The sequence below is a fragment of the Prionailurus bengalensis genome, chromosome B1 (genome assembly GCF_016509475.1).
Source record: "Prionailurus bengalensis isolate Pbe53 chromosome B1, Fcat_Pben_1.1_paternal_pri, whole genome shotgun sequence".
In the NCBI taxonomy this organism is placed as follows: domain Eukaryota; kingdom Metazoa; phylum Chordata; class Mammalia; order Carnivora; family Felidae; genus Prionailurus; species Prionailurus bengalensis.
The window spans coordinates 172735429-172758298 of NC_057344.1; the positions used below are offsets into that span (position 1 = coordinate 172735429).

General features: G+C 34.1%; 1 protein-coding gene across 5 annotated transcripts in view; it reads right to left on the reverse strand.

The window, feature by feature from the left end:
• Positions 1–217: 217 nt before the first annotated feature.
• The window catches only part of N4BP2 (NEDD4 binding protein 2), a 74458-nt gene continuing 51805 nt past the window's right edge, over positions 218–22870 (reverse strand). For 2 of the 5 annotated variants that reach the window (XM_043604760.1, XM_043604723.1), the window contains 4 exons: positions 17582–17770; positions 16228–16396; positions 8730–8853; positions 218–493 (listed from right to left, as the gene is read on the reverse strand). In XM_043604760.1, coding sequence (XP_043460695.1) covers positions 358–493; positions 8730–8853; positions 16228–16396; positions 17582–17770 — 618 coding nt within the window. In that variant the 3' untranslated portion in view covers positions 218–357. Of the gene's footprint in view, positions 7488–8729; positions 8854–16227; positions 16397–17581; positions 17771–22870 lie in introns of all 5 variants that reach the window. The other 3 variants (XM_043604751.1, XM_043604742.1, XM_043604732.1) reach the window with 3 other exon arrangements.

Below are 22870 nucleotides of genomic sequence, written 5' to 3' on the forward strand. Positions count from 1 at the left end.
TGTAGACACCCAACTTGTGTCACAGAGAATTGCTTGGTATGGGGAAAAAACTCCAATGTTTGGTGACCAGAAAGGTGTTTTGTGTGAATTATGAAGAGACACGGAAAAGAAACACACAGGAGGAAGCATTGGGTTTTTCTCTATACAAGAGAGAAAAAGGTAGGAGGGGGAGAAACTGGGTTTTCCTAATATGACCACAATATCATCATCCAATAAATAAGTAAATAAATAAATCTTTTAATATAATTAAGTGTCCAGTGTTCACATTGCCGATCGTCGTGTTACTGTCATAAAAAAAAACTTAGTTTTTGGCTGAACAAATAAAGTCCACAAATTGGTTGATATGCCTCTTCCGTCTTAATAGTATAGGTTCCCTTTCCATCTGTGTTTTTGTTTTCCTTGGCAATTTACTTGAAGAAACTGTGTTGTAAGAGCATCCCACAGTCTGTATTTGGTGGTTACATCCCATGGTGTTGGCATATTCCTCTGTTCTCTGTAATTCATATAAGTTGGTTGTTAGGTCTACAGGCTTGATCAGATGTAGGTTCAACTGGTTTGATTCCACTGATTTTTGAGTACCCAATTCTATATACTAGATCCTTTTCTGGGATATAGAAGCTACCAAAAAAAAACCCCAAAGCATTATATTGTGCATTCAGGCAGATAGACAACTACAAGGCATACCTCATTTCATTGCATTTTGTTTTATTGCACTTCACAGATTGTATTTTTTACAAAATGAAGGTTTGTGCCAACTCTGCATCAGGCAAGTCTATTGGTGCCATTTTTCCAACAGCATTTGTTCATTTTGTATCTGTCGCATTTTGGCAATTCTTCTAATATTTCAAGTTTTTGCATTATTATTATTATTATATTTGTTATGGTGGTCTGTGATCAGTGATCTTTGATGTTACTATTGTAATTGTTTGGTTGGGGGGGGGGCACAGACTGTGCTTGGTAAATGTTATATGCGTTCTGACTGTCCCCACTGGCTGCTCCCCTCTCTCTTTCCCTCTCCTTGGGCCTCTCTATTCTGAGACATAATAATATCAAAATTAGGCCAATTAATAACCCTACAATGGCCTCTAAGTGTTTAAGTGAAAGAAAGAGTCACATATGTCACCTTAAATCAAAAACTAAAAATGATTAGATTTAGTGAGGAAGACCTGTCAAAAGCCAAGAAAGGCCGAAAGCTAGACCTCTTGTGACAGTTAGCCACATTGTGAATGCACAGGAAAAGTTGTTGAAGGAAATTAAAAGTGCTACTTCAGTGAACATATGAATAAGATAGTGAAACAGCCTTATTGCTGACACAGAGAAAGTTTCAGTGGTCCAGATAGATCAAACCAACCACATAATTCCCTTAAGCCAAAGCCCAATCCAGAACAAGATCCCAAATCTCTTCACCACTGTTAAAGCTGAGAGAGGTGAGGAAGCTGCAGAATAAAAGTATGGAGGTGGCAGAGACTGGTTCGTGAGGTTTAGGGAAAGAAGCCACAACCGTAACATCAAAGTGCAAGGTGAAGCAGCACGGGCTGATGTTGGAGAAGTTGTAGCAAATTATCCAGAAGATCCAGTTGAGATCAATAACAAAGGTGGCTACACTAAACAGATTTTTGATATAGATGAAACACCCTTCTAACTGCTAATGTAGCTGGTGTCTTTAAGAGGAGGCTCATTTACCATTCCAAAAACCCTAGAGCCCTTAACAATTATGCTAAATCTATTCTCCCTATGCTCTATACAAGGAACAAAGCCAGAATGACAGCACAGCTCTTATAACATGGTTTACTGACCTGCTCCGAAAATAAAAGATTCCTTTCAAAATATGACTACTCATCAACAATACCTTGCCACCCAAGAGTTCTGATGGAGATATACAAGATTATTGTTGTTTTCATGTCTGCTCACACAACATCCATTCTGCAACCCATGGATCAAGGAGTCATTTTGACTTTCAAGTCTTATTATTTAAAAAATGTATTTCATAAGGCTATAGCTGCCATAGATAGTAATTGCTCTGACGGATATGAAAGCCTTCTGGAAAGGAGTCACCATTCTCAATGCCATTAAGAACATTCCTGATTCATGAGCAGAGGTCAAAATATCAATGTTAACAGGAGTTGGGAGGTAATTCCAACCCTCACGAATGATGTGGAGGAACTCAAGACTTCAGTGGAAGAAGTAACCGCAGATATGGATGAAATACAAGAGAACTAGAATTAGAAGTGGAACCTGAAGATGTGACTGAATTGCTGCAATCTCACAAAACTTCCACAGATGAGAAATTGCTTCTTACAGACAAGCACAGAAAGTGGTTTCTTTAGATGGAAACTACTCCTGGTGAAGAAGCTGTGAAGACTGTTGAAATGACAACAAACGATTTACACTATCAAAAAAAAAAAAAATTCATTGATAAAGCAGTGGCAGAGTTTGAGAGGATGGACTCCAATTCTGAAAAATCAGCTGTGGGTAAAATGCTATCCAACAGGATCACATGCTACAAAGAAATCATCACAAAATAAGAGTCAATCGATGTAGCAAACTTTGTTTTTGTCTCATTTTAAATTTTGCTACAACCACCCCAACCTTCAGCAACCACCACCTTGATCAGCCATGTTGGTTAGTGGTATCATTTGAATACTTAAGTTAAAATGCATACAACTGTGATTTCCTTTTTATTATTCCTAGCACAGAGTAATCATCAACAAAGATATGTTGACAGAATGCATCAAGAACTAATTTTCACATTATTTACATTCAGTGATGAAAAATGTGGCAGAAACTGCTATTAATTCCCCTAATATCCATGCTCTTTCCTCCAAGAGAATGTCCATGTTGTAGTTGAACATATAGTACACACTGAAATAAAGATAATTTTCCAGCATCTCTTGCAGCTAGATGTGACCACATGACTAAGTTCCAGCCAATAAGATATAAGTGGAAGTGTTGAATGGCAACTTCCAAATATCTATTATAAAAAAAAAAAAAATTGCTGGCACTTGCCCATTGCTCCTTTCTTCTTTGTCCTGCCTCCCAACAGAATGCAGGTTTGATTATTAGAGCTCTAGCTACCCACCCTGGTTTAGGAAATGAAGGCCACAGCTTGGGTATGATAAGGGTGGTAAGCTAAAAATTAAAGGATCCTAGATCTCCAAAAAATTCATGGAAATGAGCACACCCATCAGACCTTGAGTCTGTATTACATTAAGAGAGAAATAAACTTTTATTTTTGTCACTGGAAAACCCATGATACCAGCTTCCTTTAGATATAGGAGGAAGGCAGATTTGTAAGTGGCAGTTTTTCATAGACTTATACAGTAGAGCCACATATCTCTCTCTTACTTGGCGGTAATGGAATATTATTTTTAAGTAATAATTCTTACTTGTATGAAAAAAGTAGTTGTTCTATAGTAGGAGTTAGAGAACCTAGGTTGCAGTCTTACCTCTGCCACTAACTAGCAAATGAGTTGGCTTCTCTAAGCCTCTGTAAGACAACTATGTAGTAAGATCCTCTTGAGTCTTAAAATATAACATACATGGAAGTGCTTCATAGCATAAATAACTATGCACAGAGAGTTGATGAGAATTATAAGACACCTGTAGAGAGAAGCTCTGTCTCAGATTGTATCCCCAGTGACAAGTGCCTAACTAATATTTGTTAAATAAAAAATTTTAAGTCGATGCTAACTGAGTGAATTATTCTGCTGTGGGCTGAATAAAGTTCAAAGGTCTTTAATACTAATTAAAGTATTACTTGAGTTCTTTAGAGCCACTATTCTTAATTTTACCATCAAAAAGATAATTTATCTGGTTCAAAAGTGGACCCCTATTTGCTATAGCAAAGAATAAAAGCTGTGGTACAGAAATAAAAATTTTATGACCCTTTTCTTTCCCTTGAAATTACAAAGTTACACATAAAGATATATTTTAATATTTAAACCACTAACCCTACCACATCAAATGAAGGATTTCCTCACAGTGGACTGTGGCTAAAGTATTTTATTAAATTAAGTATGTAATCTGCAAATGGTTTCATAAGAAATTTTAAAAGCAAAGTTATAAAACATTTTCAATAAAAAAGTACAGAGTTAACAGCAAAATTACATTTTCTTTATAGTACAAATAAAAACATCTCATTTCTGATATACTGTCTGAAAATTTTATAATATATTCTCCAACTGATAGCTGCAATATTATATTTTAATGAGAAGTTTCATGGTTAAATCAATCATTTGTTAATAACAGGTTCACCATTTGGACCATAAAAATCAACTGCTCAACTTTAAGGAAAATAATAAAATTTGTCATTCTATAATGTTAAGTTATAAAAGGCTCTTCAGGATGTACATGTCTTCCGGCCTTGTTTCTCTACTAAATTCTATAAAGAGGCTTTAATAATACTGTAAACTTGAATTACATTTTAAAAATAAGCACCATTAACATACATTCTACATAAATTCACTTAACCTTTTAAATGACACTTCTTTTTGGCCACACAAACATTTAAATTTGTTTTCTTTACCATGTAAATAAAAATAAGCAATATTTAACCACTACACAGAAAATTATCAAACTTCACCTCATTGCACAATGGGAAAGCACTTAGGAAAGCACTTGGAAAAAACAGCACACATTATTTTTGTGTCTTTTTTATACATTTTGTCATTTTCTTAAATTGAGAGCAGTTAAAACATTGTCAGAGCAATTTCCTGAGTCTCAAAGTTTCCGATTTCCAGCTCAGAAATAACCAATCTCGCTATTACATATGTCCGCTTTCTAAGCACACAAAACACTTGAATTTAAAAAGAAAAAGACTGAAATAAGGACTGGAAACAACCCAACAGAATTATTTAAACTTTCTTCTCAAAATGTATTGAATAAACAAAACACTTTAAAGTATAAGTCAGAATTTCTACTACATAATATGCCGCATAAAGGCCATAGAATTGCAAATAGTATGGAAACACTAATAAATTGAAAAAAACCTCAACTTGAAAATAATATGAGTTATATGAACAGCCAATAAACCTAAGACAACATGCTTCCATAACTCATGTTGAAGTAAGGAAGTGGATGAATTGAAAATACTGTTGAAGAGTTTCCTAAGTCTAACCCCTCGTTCCCTGTAGTTTCCACATTAGTTCTCTTTTTTCTCCTGGTAGACACAGATGAGAGACTAGTGAAAAGACAGAACAGTTACTAAAACCTTCCAAACTACAGAAGTGTTGTACTTTTAAAATATTAATACATTTGCAAAGAGCCATTCTAATTAGACCTGTATTAGCACTAATATACCAATACCTGAAGATGTTGATAATCCACACACTCTTCCTTACTTTTGACACATAGGGCTTGGAAAAGAGCAAGAGAAAAATTTGATAATCCCCAAACTATGTTTACCTTTGGCATATAGGATTTAGAAATGGGCAAAACAAGAAAGGAGAAACTATAAAATTTTTCTTTCATAATTATGTGTTGTTTAAACTATGCTAGACAGTGAGGTGGGAGGCAGTTTAGGATTAAAACAACTTCATAAAAGCACATATCATGCTCAAAATTTGCCTATATACTTATGAATGATATGACGAAGAAAAAATACCTTAGATTTACCAAAATAAAGCCTAACATTAAGGTTGATACAGCAGAAAACATAGCTTCTTTCATTTGGTTTCTGCCCACAAAACACTTCATCCCTTGTTCTTTTTGACTGCTCCCACACTAATCATAATTACAATAATACTGAAATAAATCTAGCCGAAGTGCTCAAAAGTAATGCTTTTTTAAACTGGGTGAGGAAATATAAAATCATGGAAAATGAGTATGCAGCTGCACACCCTCAAGTAACCCCAGGTTTTAGTACTATTATTCACATTTCTTAAATCATATTAATTTATACATAAAAACATTTTACTTCATTAACAGTTGTAGTTTTATAGTAAGTTCTTGAAACGAATTGCTTTATTTTTAATGTATACAACTCCTCTAGACATTACAAAAAACATATGCTAAACTGGTGGCATTTTTTCTTTTTTAAACAAATTATTACAACCATGAGAAAACATTTCAATACCACTCACTAATCATTTCTAAATAATAAACATTTTATTTTCGTGGAAATAAATGTAATGATACAGGTCTTCTTTTAAAAGCATGCTTTCATGATATGCAAAAATGTGTTTTTGAGTTTTATTTTCATTAAAATGTCTGTTCTTTTGAGAAACCATTCTGTAGTTCAGGATTCTTTCAGTAATAGCTCAACCCTATAATTCCTGATCCAAATGATGTTTAAGCTTATCAAAATCCAACACAACTGTTTGTTAAATTACATATGTTGGAAATATTCTCCATATCCAAAGACAAATTTATTTAAGCCATTGTTTTATACTGAAAAACTACACTTTACCACATTAAACGTGTATAAATGAAATTTACATTTTATAGTTGACATACTAACAGGACTTTTTAGCTCACACAAAACAAAGTCAATGAAAGTTTCCTTTCAGAAAGTTGACTCTTTTTTAAAAAACAAAGGTAAAAAACTTTTAAATTGTAAGGATTCCTTTAAAGATTATATCAAAAATGTCTTCTACATTTAAGTTAATAGGCTCTTGACCCACTACTGTTTAGAAATTATATGACTCAAATATAAAATATAGCTCTTTAGTACTGTCTTAAATACCACTTACACAGACAGGTCTAGAAGCAGTTCTATTAAGACACTGATACTTGTAGATATCTAACCATTTCATCTTCTCTAAAAACTTTACTGCCTACAGAAGGTATAAAACTGCAATATAATCTCAGGCTCCAACTTTCCTCCTAGAAAATGCACACATACAGAACAAACGAACAAAAGGTAAGAGATCAAGATCATATACAAAACAGAAGAAAGTACAAACAGCATGTCTTTCTTCCTGCAGGATATGGCAAAATGAAATGATTTTTTGTATTTAGCTTTGATATCAAAAAGCATTCAAGTGCTTTTGTTACATTTCCTTTCTTTCATTACTACTACCACTACTTCTCCTTCTTTTAATACAAGCCTTTGATGGGCATGTACCAGGTCTCAAAGCACTTTAAATGCCTCTCAAAGATGCCTTTTGGATTTTACTAAATGTTAACAACAATTAACACAAAGGTAACATTTTCTCTCTGAAAAAGAATCAGAGCACTTCAAACTTTAAAACCACAGCTGATAATTTTCTTGGACACTTTATAATCAATAAAAATTCTCTTCAGTATTTTTAACAGACAACGTATTTGGCATTTGATTCAGTAAAAAATTAAACTTCTCTTGAATTCTGAAAAACATCATTATAATGTTTTTGTTATAATTGGACATTTCTAATAAAATACATGTGTACAGTAAAATTGACTAAATTACTGTAAATAAAACTAACCTACAAACCTTCACACTTCTAAGTCAAGGACGTTTATTTTACTTTAGCATGACTTTCAAGCACCCTGGTTTAATTTCAGAGAACCTATAGAAATGAGAAAACAGTTATTTTAGGTAAAAATTTCAAACTGGTTAAGGAATATATCATGTAATCAATTCCAAATATCTACGCTAAATGAAATAGTTACTATCAAAGTACTCTCCTTTATTATTAAGTCAGTATCCAGGACTGATATCTATGCTTGTGTACTTTTAATCCATTGTAAAAATAAACAATCCTAAAGCTAGAGGGATAACTCCTAACTTAGTAGTTATTTAAGATTTTTCAAAAATCTCAAGCCTGAACTCAACTTTCATGAAGAACAGCATGGTATGTGAAGGATAAGATGATGTCTGTGTTACATTATTTCTATGCATTAAGTCAGTACTAAAAAGAAATCTCTAACATAAGTCTGATTCATCAGGCCATGAAATGCTTCCAAGTCCCTCAGTGTGAAATTTAAAAAACACTAGTCTCTACAATAGATCATTAATCCCAACATGATAATGCTCCAGTCCAACTACTCCTTTTGTAACAGTAACTCTAAAACGTCGTCTGTTTTTGTGATCAGAATTAATGCTACTATTTTCTATAATGTAGCCAAACAACATTTTATTACATGGCATAAACAAAATATGCCACACTAACTAAAACTAGAACTAGGGGGAGGTAGGTACCTAATGGTATACATCCTCAGTGAATCTATCCATCAACAGATCTTTCTTCTTAGACTTCTCTTGTCATTTTCTGTTACTGAATAATAATCACTTAATAAAAAGTTCATTTCACGTTTGTCACAGCTAAGATTATTAATGGCATTTAATTTATGAAGATGTATAAATTCATACTGACTGGAGTATTTCTGCTAAAGTTTAAACAAATCCATTATAACCACATTTCAGCAGAAATTCCTTCCAAAATCCACAAATATGTATATCCTTTCAAATAAATAATTAGCAACCTTAGACGATGATACACATAATCTAATTATCTTGAATAATACATTATCAAAGAAACACAATCATATTACTTTCTGTTAGATTTTAAATTTATGAAACAGTTTTGTCAGATGATTACTTCAAAAACAAAATGTATTTTTCCTTCATTTCTGGTTTTCTGAATATCATTAAGACCAGCAGGAAAAGTTATAATTTAAGCATGAATTTGTGGCTAATATCAGATGTTTAAATTTAGTTAACTATTCTAATAACTCATTTGAGCATACTATTAGTGTTTATTATCTGTATATGGACATTGCCATTATCAATAACAGAAATCTCTACTCACCTGAAGCTATGGCTTGTGAGGTATTTAATGACGGCTGGTTTGATGCGAGCAACTCCTCCTTGGCTGTGGTTTCCTCTCCCCGTAATCACAGAGAGATAGGACTTACCACCATTCTGCTTAAATTCTGTTACAACAGGAATTGGACCAGTTAAAATTCATTTGTCTTACATTCTCAATAGAAAACAAGCTTTAACTACTCAAATACATATAAAATTACTTTCATGGGGATTTACAGATTTATAACTTCAAAAAGCACCAAAATTGATGTTTTTAAATGGATATTTCATCTACATTGTTTAAGTATGGAAGTCTCAAAGCAATTCAAGTGCCTAAACATAAGTGAAATTTCTTCCCCTGTGGGGAGGGAGATTTCTATGTGCTACCAGAATTTCTCTCTAAAATAATGATAATGACAATAGTAATATTAATGACATCTAACAATTATTACATAGTTGGAGTCAGGAATTGCTTTAAGCTACTTATATTTATTAACTAAGAATCTTCACAATGACCCTTTTAATTAAATACTCTGAAGCCAGCCAGCCAGCTTTGGTCTGATTAGGAGCTCTGCCACCAAATGACTGGGCAGTATGACAATGGACACGTTACTTGCCTATCTGTGTCTGTTTCCTTATCAGTAAAATGGGATCTAAAGCAACTACTTTATAGGATATCACCCTTCAGGAATCGCTATTAGCAAATCCACTAATTACAGCATGGACTATCTTATTGTTAAAGATAGACAATTGTTAAGAAACTCTTCCAAAGGCACCTGCCTGGCTCAGTCGGAAGAGCATGCAACTCTCAATCTCAGGGTCATGAGTTTGAGCCCCACATTGGGTGTAGAGATTACTAAAAAATAAATAAATAAAACTTTAAAAAAAAAAAAAAGAAGAAGAAAAGAAGAAACTCTTCCAAAGAGATGATTTTTAAATATCAAATGAATCTAGGCCTCTTACAAGAATGTAGCTCTTGCTTTGGATATGATCTTGTGAAAATTAAGTACATAAACCCTGAAAGTCAATAACTGCTGCAATAAAGTAACAAAAACTCTGTTAATAATAAGAGTTGATTTAATGAACTAAATATCTTCTTCCTTTGTGATAAATAGCACAAGTTTTGATCATTAGCATAAAATAGATACATATATATATATATATAATATAAATATTCTATATTCTGCTCACTAAGTTGCCCTAAGACTCCAGCAGATCCACAAACAGTTTTTCAAGTCTCACATCTCCAAGGCAATATTTAGCCTGGAATTTTAAGAGGGTATGTTGCTTATATTTCTAATTCCTTCTTTGCTTAAGATCTCCATTTCTACACTAGTCCATTACCCATTATTTCAAGCAATATTTTGTTCAAAATTCAACTCTTCCTGGGTGCTGGCTACACAGGGTATTCACTTTGTAAAAAAGTTTTTATGCTATATAATTATTACCTGTACATTGTTCTTTATAGATGTGACATTACAAAGTTTACTTAAAAGAAACCTTAGATATCTTAACTATCCATAAGTCACTCTCATCATTCCTTCACCGCTGCTCCCCTTATCAGGGCAGTCATGTATAACACCTCATTTTTATTTATATATTTTTAATGTTTATTTATTTTGAGAGTAAGTGTGAGTGAGAGAGGGGCAGAGAGACAGGGAGAGAGAGAATCCCAAGCAGGCCCATACAGTCAACACAGAGCCAGATGCAGGGCTCACTCCCTTGAACCATGAGATCATTTACCTGAGCCAAAATCAAGAGTCAGACGCTCAACCAACTGAGCCACCCAAGCACCCCATAACACTTCATTTTTAAATTCTCTGCTCTGAAAATGTTCAACAGTTGAATCACATGCTTCAAATAAAGTAGGTGTTCAAAGGATGTTTGTTGCATGAATTCAGGTATATGTTTAGGTCCCCAAATTTCAGGCTATTCCTGTCACTTATCACCTTTAAAAAAAACTACTTAACTCATTTTTAAGCCTATCTCAAATTTCTTACCATTTCTACTGTAAATATTTCATTATATATTTCAAAAAGGACTCTTACAAAATAAAAAGAACCACGATACTACCATCACATCTTAAAAACAGTTCCTTAATATCATGTTTCTAAAAATGGCTGAAAGTCTCCCTCAAAAAAATGGTTTTACAGTGACTTACTTAAATCAGGGTTGAAACAAGACCACACATTGCATTTGGTTGATATATCTCTGAAGTAACTTTTAATCTAAATGTTCCCCCTCCCCCTGGGCTTTTCTCTACAACTGGTTGAAAAACTTGGATCATTTATCCTAGATTTTTACAGTCTAAATATTGTTGATTGTATCCCCATGGTGCCATTTAACCTGTTCCTCTGTTCCCTGTAAATCCCTATAAAGTAGTAAAAACATCATTGGTGGTAGTGATGTATATTCTAATCAGAAGGCACTTAAGGGTCAGATATCTTTTTTGTTGTTGTTCATCCCCAAGTTTGACAATCATCTTTTATAACTAAAAGCAGTGGAGGGCAGAATCACAGATTTTCCCCTGGATACATTTCTGTTCAACAATACTACCATCTAGTGGTGACTAACAGTACCTACAGACTACCACAGGTGTCAACATGCACAACAGTGGGCCTGGCTTCAGAAAGGATTTGTATATTGGGTCTGACCAAGCATCACCTTATACAAGTTATTTAGCTCTTTTTTTTCTTGTAATTTTTTTAATTGAGATATAATTCATAAAACATAAAATTCATGATTTTAAAATGTATAATTCAGTGGATTTTAGTATATCAAAACACTGTTCAACTATCAATACTAATTCCAGAACACTCCATTGTCTCAGGAAGAAATTCTGTACTTGTTAGCAGTTACTCCCCAGTCCCTACTTTCTAGCCACAGTAACCACTAATATACTTTGTCTCTATTGGTTTGTCTATTGTGAACATTTCATATAAATGGGAACCATATAATAAAGTGGCCCTTTTGTACCTGGCTTCTTTCACAAAGCATGTTTACAAGGTTCATCCATGTTGTAGCATGTATCACTACCTGACTCCTTTTTGTGGCTGAATAATATTCCATTGTATGGATATACCAAATTTTGTTTGTCCTTTCATCAGTTGATGGACATCTGGTTGTTTCCATTTTTCGGCTATTATGAACATTCATGTACAAGTCTGTGTGTGGATGAATTGTGTTTTCAATTTTCTTATATACATAACTAGAACTGCTAGGTCATATGGTAACTCTGTGTTTAATCTTTTGAGGAATGCCAACCTTTTCCACTGTGGCTGTACCATTTAATACTCCCACTAGCAATATAAAGGGTTCCAATTCTCCACATCCTTACCAACACTTATTATTTTCCATTTTACTAAACTTTTCAAATTATTAATTTCCTCATATATGAAATGAAAGGAATGCTTACCCTTTATTCAATCATTTATTTAAAAGTTGCTGTTGGGTGTTGAATGAAAGGTTCTATAAACAATGATGATTCAATAATCATTGCTGACTCAATTCCTGGCCATAAAGACAGATTTTAATATTCAACTATGTAATAAGCTTTTTATAAATACTGTGATACACAGGAGTACTGCAAGAGGCTATTAGTGGGAAGCCTAGATGGCAAGAAATGACAGTGTAGATAAAACAGAAAGAGGAGCAAAACATAAGATGAGAATAGGGAGGCAGGCAAGGAACAGATTACATAGGGATTTAGGAGTTTATGCTAAATGAAACATGGCAACCTATACTCTCTTATCACGGTGCTTATTATTATGTAACTATTTGCTCACTGTCATCTACCCTACTAGACACCAAACCCCATAAAAATAGGGACTGTGTATCTTTTTCACTGCTTTATTCTTGATGCCTAGAATATACAATAACCGAATTTTTATTGAGTAAATGATGTATTCACCCTCTATAGACAGAATATTCTCTTATAATACTTCTATGTAAGTTTTTTCCTCCAGACTAAATAATATATTTAAAATGCTCTTAAATTTTCTCTTTTCAAATCTTTATTATTGTTTTCTAGATTTTCTCAAAGATTTCCAAAATTCTATTTAAAAAACAACTAGAGGAGGAGAATTCTTTACTTTACCAAAGAATGTCTAATAGACATAGTACAAACACAAATTCTAAAACACCATTATCCAACCACCAATATAATAATTGATTCAGTCAAGCATCATCAATGGAGGCTAAAATTACTAGGTGAAATATTGCAAGAGAATAGTTATTCACATAGTTGCAAAGTATCAATTGCCAAAAAATTACTAGTTAATTATAAAGAAAGAAAAGATACATTTACATAGGGAAACCTAACAGAGTCCCACCTCAGCTAAGAAATCAAACTTAACATCATCAATAATGGGGCAATCTGACCATATTATGTCTCCTGATATGTTCACCAAGGATGACCTAACATCACCTATGCAGCATTTTTTACCAAAAAAAAAATCTTTAACTAAATCTAATCACGAGGAAACAATCAGAGAAATTAAAATTGTAGGTCAATCTACCAAAGGCTTGGAGTCTTCAAAAATGTCAATAACACAGAAGAAAAAAATAGGCTGAGGAACTATTTATATATATATATATTAAGTAGTCTCTACATCCAATGTGGGGCTCGAATTCACAACCCTGAGATCAAGGGTCACACTCTACAACTGAGCCAGCCAGGCATCCCGGAACTATTTCTACATTCTGAAGGCTACAGCCATGGGACTGTCAACTGGAGAATGTGATGTCTGACTGGATCCTGAGTTGAGAGGGAAAAAATGGCACAGCTAAACAAGACATTTCCATACACTGGAGAAGTGTGAATGTGGCCTGTATACCAGACAATATTATAACAATGTTAAATATCTTAAAAGTGACAATGGTACTGCAATTATGTAGAATGGATTTGTTTCTGAGAGATAAACATGCTGAGGTATATAGAGGTAAGGTACCACAATGTTTAACATTTTATTTCCAAATGGTTCAGCAAGGGGCTCCTGGGTGGCTCAGTTGGTTAAGCATCCGACTTCAGCTCAGGTCATGATCTCACAGTCCGTGAGTTCGAGCCCCGCGTCAGGCTCTGTGCTGACAGCTCAGAGCCTGGAGCCTGCTTCAGATTCTGTGTCTCCCTCTCTCTCTGCCCTCCCCTGTTCATGCTCTGTCTCTCTCTGTCTCAAAAATAAATAAAAACATTAAAAAAATTTTTTTCAAATGGTTCAGCAAAAAGCAATTTTAAAGACATTAGGCAATATGGCCAAATGTTAACAACTGATCAATCTAGGTAAAAGATATATGAATTTTTATTATACAATTACTTCAACTCCTCTATGGGTTCTTAATTTTTCAGTATAAAAAGCCAGGAAAGAAGATAGCAGTGAGAGTACACATGTTGATATGTTGATATTGTGACATTATAACTACATGCCTGTGAGTAGAGAAATGGATACATTATGACATGACACTTGAATACTGTACAGCAGTTACAAGAAAAAAAATCAGACCATCAACATAAGTGTATCTTGAAAACTGTACTGGGTGAAAACAAATGGCTTGGTTGAAAAGTATAGTGTGAAATCATGTACATTCATTTTTTTAAATGCACAAAAGAAATACTACAGACTGATTATTGATGAAAATACATATAGTAAAGTACTTATTTTTAAAAACTAGTTAGGAACCAACCTGAAAGATGTTGATTTCCACTAGAAAGAGAAGGAAGAAAGAGAAAACGATTGGGAAGAATAGGGGTGCCTGGCTGACTCAGTCGGTAGAGCATTCAACTCTTGATCTCAGGGTTGTGGGTCCAAACCCCACGTTGGGTATACAGATTACTTAAAAAAATAAAATCTTAAAAAAAAAGTCTGGGAAGAATACAAAGGGGAGAATAAAAATAAAATATGAAGTATATATGGTAAAATATTATCACTCAGATTCATGGGCACGCAAGTGTTTTATTACATTACTGCAAGTATTTCAACATGGTGTTCATGGTAAACAGATCAGTTTTCAATCTCTGCATCAGTCATATTTAATCAAGTATTTAATTAATTATAAATAATACATGTTGAATTGATAAACCTATATAAAGTATAGTTTAAAGCCTTCATATATATATTAACCAGAATAATACAACTATTAATTAACAGGCAGGATTATGGAGCTACAGGGTCACAGCTGAAGCATGGGACTCCATGTCTCCACAATAAAATGGAAGATAAAGACAAAGGCAAGTTGAGAATTCAAAACTACTCTAGTAGTGGTAAAGGAGATGACTTCTAGTATTAGAGCATGGGGGAACTAAAACAGACTGAACTTAGTTCTAAGTGCTACCATCTGATAATGAAAAAGAAACAAGATACGTTAATGTATATGAAGTACATGATACTGGATGGAAAAAGATCCTTATCCAAAGCCCTGGGAAGAGGTAGAATTTAGAGAAGAAGCAGGTAGTGTCCTTTCCATGACCTGCAAAGACATATACAAGCAGAAAGGGAGAGAGAGGGAGCACTTCCGTAATGCAAACACTCAGAAAGTCTGCCTTTTGTGATAATTCTGTAAAAATCCTCAGACCTTATTTATTTCTGCATTTTATTAAATATCTACTGAACAAGTGACATCTAATCTATTAGCTTTAATACCTTTAATATTAGCTTTAATAAATGTCTACTGAATCTATTAGCTTTAATAAATCTATTAGCTTTAATAAATGTCTACTGAATAAAGATGTATGATATTCCTGAAAAGTCTCATTTATAAGTCACAGAAGATTCCCAGATTATACCATGTTCTCCCTTTATTTTTTTTTCAAATTTTTATTTAAATTCTAGTTAGTAAACATATCGTGTAATATTGGTTTCAGGAGTAGAATTCAGTGATTCATCACTTACATATAACCCCCAGTGCTCATCACAAGTACCCTCCTTAATGCCCATCACCCATTTAGCCCATCCTCTGCCCACCTTCCCTCCATCAACCCTTGGTTTGTTCTCTACACCATGCCCTCTCTTTAATAAATACAACAAGAGAATACCAATATAACTAAAATAGGAAAATAAAGGGGCACCTGGGTGGCTCAGTCGGTTAAGCGTCTGACTTTGGCTCAGGTCATGATCTCACGGTCTGTGAGTTCGAGCCCCGTGTCGGGCTCTGTGCTGACCGCTCAGAGCCTGGAGCCTATTTCAAATTCTGTGTCTCCCTCTCTCTCTGACCCTCCCCCGTTCATGCTCTTTCTCTCTCTGTCTCAAAAATAAATAAACGTTAAAAAAAAATTTTTTTTTAAATAAAAAATAAATAAAATAGGAAAATATAAACAAAATGTTAATGACCAGGCTAATGAGGATTCTTTTCCAAGAACGTCCCTGTGAAGAATGAACCTAATACAAACATCTATAAATGTGACACAGATATCCTGAGCCTGAAAATTCAGATTCTCCTGAATTGGTAAATTTACCAATATAAGCAAAAACATATTTTCTACTGATAATTTGTCACTACCACAGTCCTACCTTCAGTTTTCTGCTGTAAAACTGTCATCAAATGTTCTATAGCTTCATCCACATGCAGCCCGTGGAGGTCTAAAACGTTCTGTGGCAGCAAGGAGGCATTGACTTTTTCAAAGATCTCCACGGCAGCAAGGTGATTGGCTTCTTTCATCTTCTGCTCATGGAGACTACCCTTTAATTATAAAAAGATCACCAGTAAACACTTTTGATATTTGCTACTTAGAAGGCAATGAGGAAACAAAAATTGTCCCAAATAAAATGTAGAACAAGAAAGGGAACAGCAAATCTAAAATTTTAAATAATGCAATGGGCTAATATGCAAGAATGCACCACAGTTTAGGTGAATTTCAGTGAATTAATAACATATTTCTTACAATATTAAATCATCATTTCTAACATATTTCCTGATCCAAAAATCATAGATGAGGAAAACTTAAACCCTTCTCAAGAAGGAATCCATTAGTTTATCCTTTGATAATCCTGGCCTCATCCCTTTCAACACCCTGTGGTTACCCCTGAAGCCATCTCTCAAGGTTTGTTATTGGGACTCATGAGGTTATACCAGTTTGATGTCTTTCTTTACACAATCACAAAAAGTAAGCCATATGGAACCACAAAGCTAAAAAGGAAATCAGACAGGTTTCTTGTAATACCATGTCCAATAAGCCTGAGTTGAAATTTTACTTCCCTGAAAGATATTAATGTAACTTTCTTCTTCAGACCATAAAAGTGATACATTACTGGGATGCCTGGATGGCTCAGTTGGTTAAGTGTCCAACTTCAGCTCAGGTCATGAGCTCATGGTCCGCGGGTTCAAGCCCCGCATCAGGCTCTGTGCTGACAGGTCAGAGCCTGGAGCCTGCTTCAGATTCTGTGTCTCCCTCTCTCTGTCCCTCCCCTGCTCACTTTCTCTCTCTGTCTCTCAAAAATAAATAAAAATTAAAAAAAATTTTTTTTAAGTGATAACATTACTAAAAATTCAAACATGATAGAAAGCACAAGGTCTCTGTAATTCCACCCTGAGGTGGTCAATATTAACATTCTGCTGTCTTTCCTTCAGAAAACCTGTATCTGTTTAGAAGTAGTACTGAATGACAGAATTTAACCTAAAAGAAAATATGGACTGTCAGAATAAAAAGTAATTCATGTAAGTCATAAATGCAAAAGGAACCACAGAAATTGAGCATTTCAAAGGAGACATAATTCTCAGAACCATACATTTCTTATATATCAGGATACCTTATGTCACCTATATAATCTACATTCCCCAGAATAACTTGATAGTATCACCTGCTTTAAGATTATTCAGACATCGTAAGGGACAAAGAAAGAAACAGTAATCAGTTTTCCTTTTTACCTGCTGGGCATAAAACGTGGCAACGTGTTTTTTCCCCATCCGGTAAGCTTCTTTTGCTTTGCTGTAGCATTCCATTCTCTTCTGTTGATGAAGGAAAGCCTCTGCCCTGTAGTCATTATACTCTGGATACTCAAAATCCTGGAAAGATGGTTCACTTGGTATATCTTCAGTCTCTTTTGATTTCTTGGCCTGTAAGATGTTACACAATGAGTAAAATACAAAGAAAGTAGAAAAATACAGGCTTTACGTTCAGAAAATGTATGTGAAAATTGGGCTCTACTATTTTTTTTTAAGATTTTAATTTTAAGTAATCTCTATACCCAAAGTGGGGCTCTAACCCACAACTCTGAGATCAAGAGTTGCATGCTCTACTAACTGAGCCAGCCAGGGGCCCCTCTATCATTTTTTGTTTCTTCTCAGAAAACAGACTCTCCCCAGAGTCTACCTAGTAAGTCATGCATTTCGTGGCTATCATTTTTTCATGCTATAGGGCACCTCTCCTTTAACCACTCTTATCTTAGAAGATGTTGAAAAGTTCTCTAAAATTATCAAAATATAATTAGGTCACAAAATCAAGCCAAAAGAGAAAACAAACACTATTCAAAGAATAACACTCATTTATCAAATGCAAAATTTACCAAATTCTAGTTTGTAAAACCATTCAAAAAGTCTAATCACTGAAGGTAGTAATGGCATATTTCAATTTATGTGTTTTAAAAAACAATCAATAAAATAACTAAATAGTATTCTTTTTAAAACAGAAGGGCATATAGAGTGACCATAGCTAACAGTAAAAATTATAAGTAGGTTTATGGGGCAGGTCACTACCAACTAGCCACTATGGTAGTGTTGACTTCTGAGCCTTTTGAAAAATCATCTATCAAGTAATTGTCATCCAAAATACACCCTTAAATTATACAAGCAAAAGTAACTCTAAAACACAAAGTACTGAAAATAATTATGCCTCAAATACTCCCCACCAAATAGAAAATTGCATGTTTCTGAAGATGTGTCTAAAATATCAAAAGTCAGTGTTTAAAAAACAGCAAAATATAGTGACTTCTATGTCCAGTTTGGTTTTTCATTTATCACATACTTTAAAGTGCGATTTGCAGACAACTGCTCGCAAACAGGGATCTATGTTTCTTAGTGTGTCACTGGGGGGCAGAAGTGGGGATTAAATATTATAGTTTAAATGGATTTTTTTTAAAAGCTTAAAAGAATTCCAAGTATCAGGTGCCATACGAAGTAATTTAATGAACATTTTATATAAACTCAATCCCAAAATCCCCCCAAAAAATATAATCTTCAATATCTTAAACAAACCATGCTTTTCTGATATAACTGAAAGTAAATTAAATGGTATACGTTAAATTTCTAAAAACTGAAAATTGTCATTAAATTAGAAATATTATCAAAGATTATAATTATAAGGTACTCTACAATCTTTAAGAAAATGCCACTTTAATTTTTTAAGGTAATAGCATTTAATATATATTAAATATTACATTTAAATTATATGTATATATTATATAATACACATATTACCAATTGACCATTTTTTCAAATTTCCTGCCTGTGAGTAGAGTCAGAAGTCACAAAAGGTTGGGGGGGGGGGGGACTGGTCTAAAATATAGTAATTGACTGTATATTCTTTTTATTCATTACACTTTGCTTATTTAGCCCCTAGAATTCTAGAGGTTTAAAACAAGTTAAAGAATAAAGATATCATCATCCTCCAACTCATTACCGAAGTCAAAAATCTGTAAATACACAGTTGATTTACTTTTACAACAAATACCCAACTTATTTTATGAAAGAACACAAGGCTCTCTCTCACATCAGAATATTCATAGGACCCACACACATCCTTTTGTCACTCTTGCCCGTACTTAATCACAAGCTTGTTTCATATTAATGTTTAAATATTCCATGAGTAGATGGCTTGAATCTCTGGTAAAAATCAAACATTTTAAAGGAGGGGTTAATAAAAATGCTTTCCATGACTTTTGAAAAGCCACAGTGCTTACAGTATGAACATAAATGTTTCATAGCATTAGAGTCTCTGTTGGTGTTCATACTAAAAAATGCAAATCACATTTGGTTCTCTGGGAAGAGACCCTTTCTTATTCTTTTAAAAAGAAAAAAAACAGTATATAATGAGAGATACTTTCTCAAATAGCTACCCTTTTTCAAAATAAAACTATGATTTTTTTATATCCACTTCATACTGATATGGTTTATTATAACCTCATTAACAAGGGCCAAGTGAAATATATGCTTCCTAAGAATTCACCTCATTAGTGCCACTTATGCACTATAATACCAAAACCATCTCCCATGGTTAACAAACTTATAAATTTTATTAAAGGGTAAAAGGAAAAATAGTAGTATTAATAAAACACAGTTTTAAATGTTAGTTCCTTGAAAATAGATAAGCCAAAATATTACTGATACCAGGATACTCCCCTTTAGTATCTGTGGTCCCTTCGGGTCCTAGGATATCAAAGACAGAGTATTCTGCTCACAAATGTTAAAATATTTTTATCAGCATTATGATATCTGCCTATATTTTGTGAAAAAAAGCTAAGAATAATCCTCAGAATAACTTAAAGTCTACCTTTTGGCCAATGTCTACATAACTCACAAAATCTACTTTTCTTATTTGAACATCTGCCATTTTGAGCAGGCACAACTTCTTCTCATCACCTCCTCTATCACCATAATGACCCAAAGTCCCTTGCTCTATTATCAGGAGAAAGAAGAAATAATCTTCATTCCCACTTGGCCTTGACAGTCTCATCATCAACTTGTATCCTCTCTGCATCTTATGAAATATGATACCTATCTACCCATGATGAACACAGGCATATTTAGCACTAACAGATCACATGAATACAAAAATTAACTGAATCCTATATATCAATAAAGTGATGGTGATATATTGAACACAAGTTATCCCTGGTGGTCTTAATTAATAAGAATAACAGATGATTAAAAAAAAAAGCCTGAAGCTAACACAAAATTTATATACAAAATCAATTATATTTCTATGCACTTATAATGTTCAATCCAAAAATAAAATTAAGAAAACAACTTAATTTATAACTGCATCAAAAAGAATAAAGTAACTTAGAAATAAATTTAACAAAACACATGCAAAATTTACACTCAAAACTACAATACAACGTTGAAGAAATTAAGACCTAAGTAAATTGAAAGATACTCCATGTTCATGGACTGAACCCAATATTGTTAAGCTGGCAATACACCTCAAGTTAATCTACAGACTCAATACATTTCACATAAAAATTCCAGCTGGCTCAGTTGGAAGAGCATGCTCTTGATAACAGGGTCATAAATTCAAGCCCCATATTGGGTGTAGAGATTACTAAAAATAAATAAATAAATAAACTAAAAAAAAACAAAAACAAAAAACAAAAGAAAACAAAACCCTCTTTGCAGAAAATGGCAAGTTGAGAACTACAAAGGGACCAGAAGAGGCAAAACAATCTTGAGAAAAGAACACAGTTGGAAACTCACATTTCCCTATTTAAATCTTAACTACTAACCTACAGTAATCAAGGCAGTGTGAAACTGGTATGATGACAGACATACAGATCAATGGAACAGAAATGACAGTCTAGCAATAAACTTATAGTCAATTCATTTTCAACTAGGGTGCTAAGAAAATTAAATGGGGCAAGAACAATCTTTGCTACAAGCGGTGCTGTGACAACTGGATATCTGCATGCAAAAGAATGAACTTGGATACCTATCTACATATACCATATACAAAATTAACTCAGGGGAGCCTGGGTGGTTAAGTATTCGACTTCGGCTCAGGTCATGATCTCACAGTTCGTGAGTTCAAGCTCCACATCAGGCTCTGTGCTGACAGCTCAGAGCTTGGAGCCTGCTTCAGAATGTGTGTGTGTGTGTGTGTGTGTGTGTGTGTGTGTGTGTGTGTCTCTCTCTCTCTGCCCCTCCCCCGCTCACGCTCAGTCTCTCTCTCTTTCTCTCCCTCCCTCCCCTCTCAAAAATAAACATTAAAAGAAATTTTTTTAAAGAATTAACTCAAAATGGATCAAAGATCTAAACATGACAAGCACTAAAACTATAAAACTATATTTTAGAAGAAAATATAAAAACAAACAACAAAAAAATTACTATATAACATGAAAAACAAAAACACTTCACGACCTTGGATTAGGCAATGGTTTCTTAAATATGACACCAAAAGTACAAGCAACAAAAGAAAAAAAGATAAACTGCACATCATCAAAATTAAAACTCTTGTGCTTCAAATAAAAGACACCATCAAGAGCAAAAAGACAACCCTCAACATGGGAGAAATTTTACAAATCATATGTCTGGTAAGGGACTCGTATCTAGACTATATAAAGAACTCATACAACTCAAAAATAAAAAAAATTTTTTTAATGGGCAAGGAATATAAATAGACATTTCTTCAAAGAAGATATACAAATGTCCAATAAGCACATGAAAAAGTGTTCAACATCACTAGTCTTCCCTGAAGACTAGTGCAGATCAAAATGACAAGGAGATTCTTTATTAACCATTTCTTTTATTTCCTGTTTTCTGATGCTTTGACATCCAGGTCCTTGCTAACCCCTAGAGAGGCAGTACCCCGAACCCTGGGGTTAGCCAATTCTGAGAGATAGCAAACAACTCATCTGCTAGCATACCTTACATATGTAAACCCACCAACCTAGAGTTCATACCCTCAACTACTTCCTTTATGGGGTTCTCAACCTCAGGGTCACCATCCACATTGTCTAATCACCCATGCCAGATACCAGAACACCAGGGACAGTTCCTACTCCCCAGAGCCCGCTGAAACTGTTCAAACTAGCCAATCTTAAACCTGTTTACCCTGCCTCACCTATTCCTCCCCACAGAAACCACAAAAAAGGCTCTTGCCCACATTTCCACTCTGCTCCCTGTCTCCTGACTGACCCTGGTTCTTCTCCAGGTGGCCCTGGATGGCAGGCCATGCCTCCTGTTTCTAGAGATCTGTGAGTATAATAAATTTCTTCCTTCATAACATTTCCATGTCTAGGTATCTTACCATATCTGATTAAAACAAATCCCATGTACCCTTAGGACAACTTCACAGCCACTAAGATGGCTATAATCAAAAAGACAGATATTAACAAGTGTCAGAGATGATGTGGGTAAATTGTAACCCTCATACATTGCTGGCGGGAACATAAAATGGTAGAGCCACTTTGGATAAAAATTTGGCAGATTCTCAAATAGTTAAAA